The sequence below is a fragment of the Lucilia cuprina genome, chromosome 2 (assembly GCF_022045245.1).
Source record: "Lucilia cuprina isolate Lc7/37 chromosome 2, ASM2204524v1, whole genome shotgun sequence".
NCBI classification, from domain to species: Eukaryota; Metazoa; Arthropoda; class Insecta; order Diptera; family Calliphoridae; genus Lucilia; species Lucilia cuprina.
In genome coordinates, this window is record NC_060950.1 from 64,697,601 (window position 1) to 64,698,647 (window position 1,047).

The 1,047-nt window shown below is 35.8% G+C and overlaps 1 protein-coding gene across 1 annotated transcript in view; it reads right to left on the reverse strand.

Moving 5' to 3' along the window:
* The window catches only part of LOC111683923, a 17,929-nt gene that overhangs the window by 16,623 nt on the left and 259 nt on the right, over positions 1-1,047 (reverse strand). The window contains exons 2-3 of the mRNA XM_046955977.1: positions 386-722; positions 6-319 (exon numbers count right to left, since the gene is read on the reverse strand). Coding sequence (XP_046811933.1) covers positions 6-319; positions 386-722 — 651 coding nt within the window. The remainder of the gene's footprint in view (positions 1-5; positions 320-385; positions 723-1,047) is intronic.

Genomic DNA, 1,047 nt, shown 5'->3' on the forward strand with positions numbered 1-1,047 from the left:
TAGGCGTGGCTTTGAGAACTCAACACCGAACTCTTCGAAAAGTTCGATCTGATGGGCATAACACTCGAGAGCATGTATGGAAGCGTGTGCCGCACGGCACTTGCGTGAACAGTAGACGGCTGTACGATTAGAGCAAAAAATGCATGGAAACGGTACGAATTGTGTGACGCCACAGTGATCACAAATGCGTGCTGCGCCACTGGGCACAAAAACGGCGGCTTCCTCTTGAAATATGGGTGTATTATTGGGTATATCAGCAATGGATCTAAGATAGGCGCTTTTTGTTGTTGTTATAACATTAGTATTGTCCAACCAAGCCCTAGAAGAAAAAGCAAAACAATGTAACGCCAAAAGAAATAGTAAAATCATTTAAACAAAAACTTACACTTCATAGATTTTAGTACCATTAGTTATTAAATCGTTGTCTGTTTGTACACCCATCTCAATCTTTTCGGCTTTTTGTACTTCACATTCATGCCACAGCTCATGGGTGCGTGCTTCAAAGGTTTCCGAGAGTTCCATGTGTAAGAGTTCATGCAAATGTTGTTCGCATAAAGAAAAATTACGCATTTTTAAGGCACAAGAGGCTTGACGCAGTTTTATCAATGGATGATACTCTTCCGGATAGCCTAAATCTAAGGCGCATAAACAATCATCATACGATTGCTGTAAATAGGAGATGTAAAGCAAAAAATTAAATTTTAATATTTTATTAATATAAGCTACTTATGTGTATAAGAGTTCTATAGTACACAAAAAAAAGTACACTTTTCGACTTTTTGCATCCAGTTTGCATCTTTTTGCAATTTATGAAAAGTCGATTTTTCGACTTTTTTCATTCAATTAAAAGTCGACTTTTAGACTTTTAGTATATTTTATAAATAGACGATTTTTCGACTTTTTCCAAATTTTTTTGAATTTCCGACTTTTCGATTTTTTTAGACTAGAATATAGTCTAGACTATAGACTAGACTATAGACTAGACTATAGACTAGACTATAGACTAGACTATAGACTAGACTATAGACTAGACTATAGACTAGACTA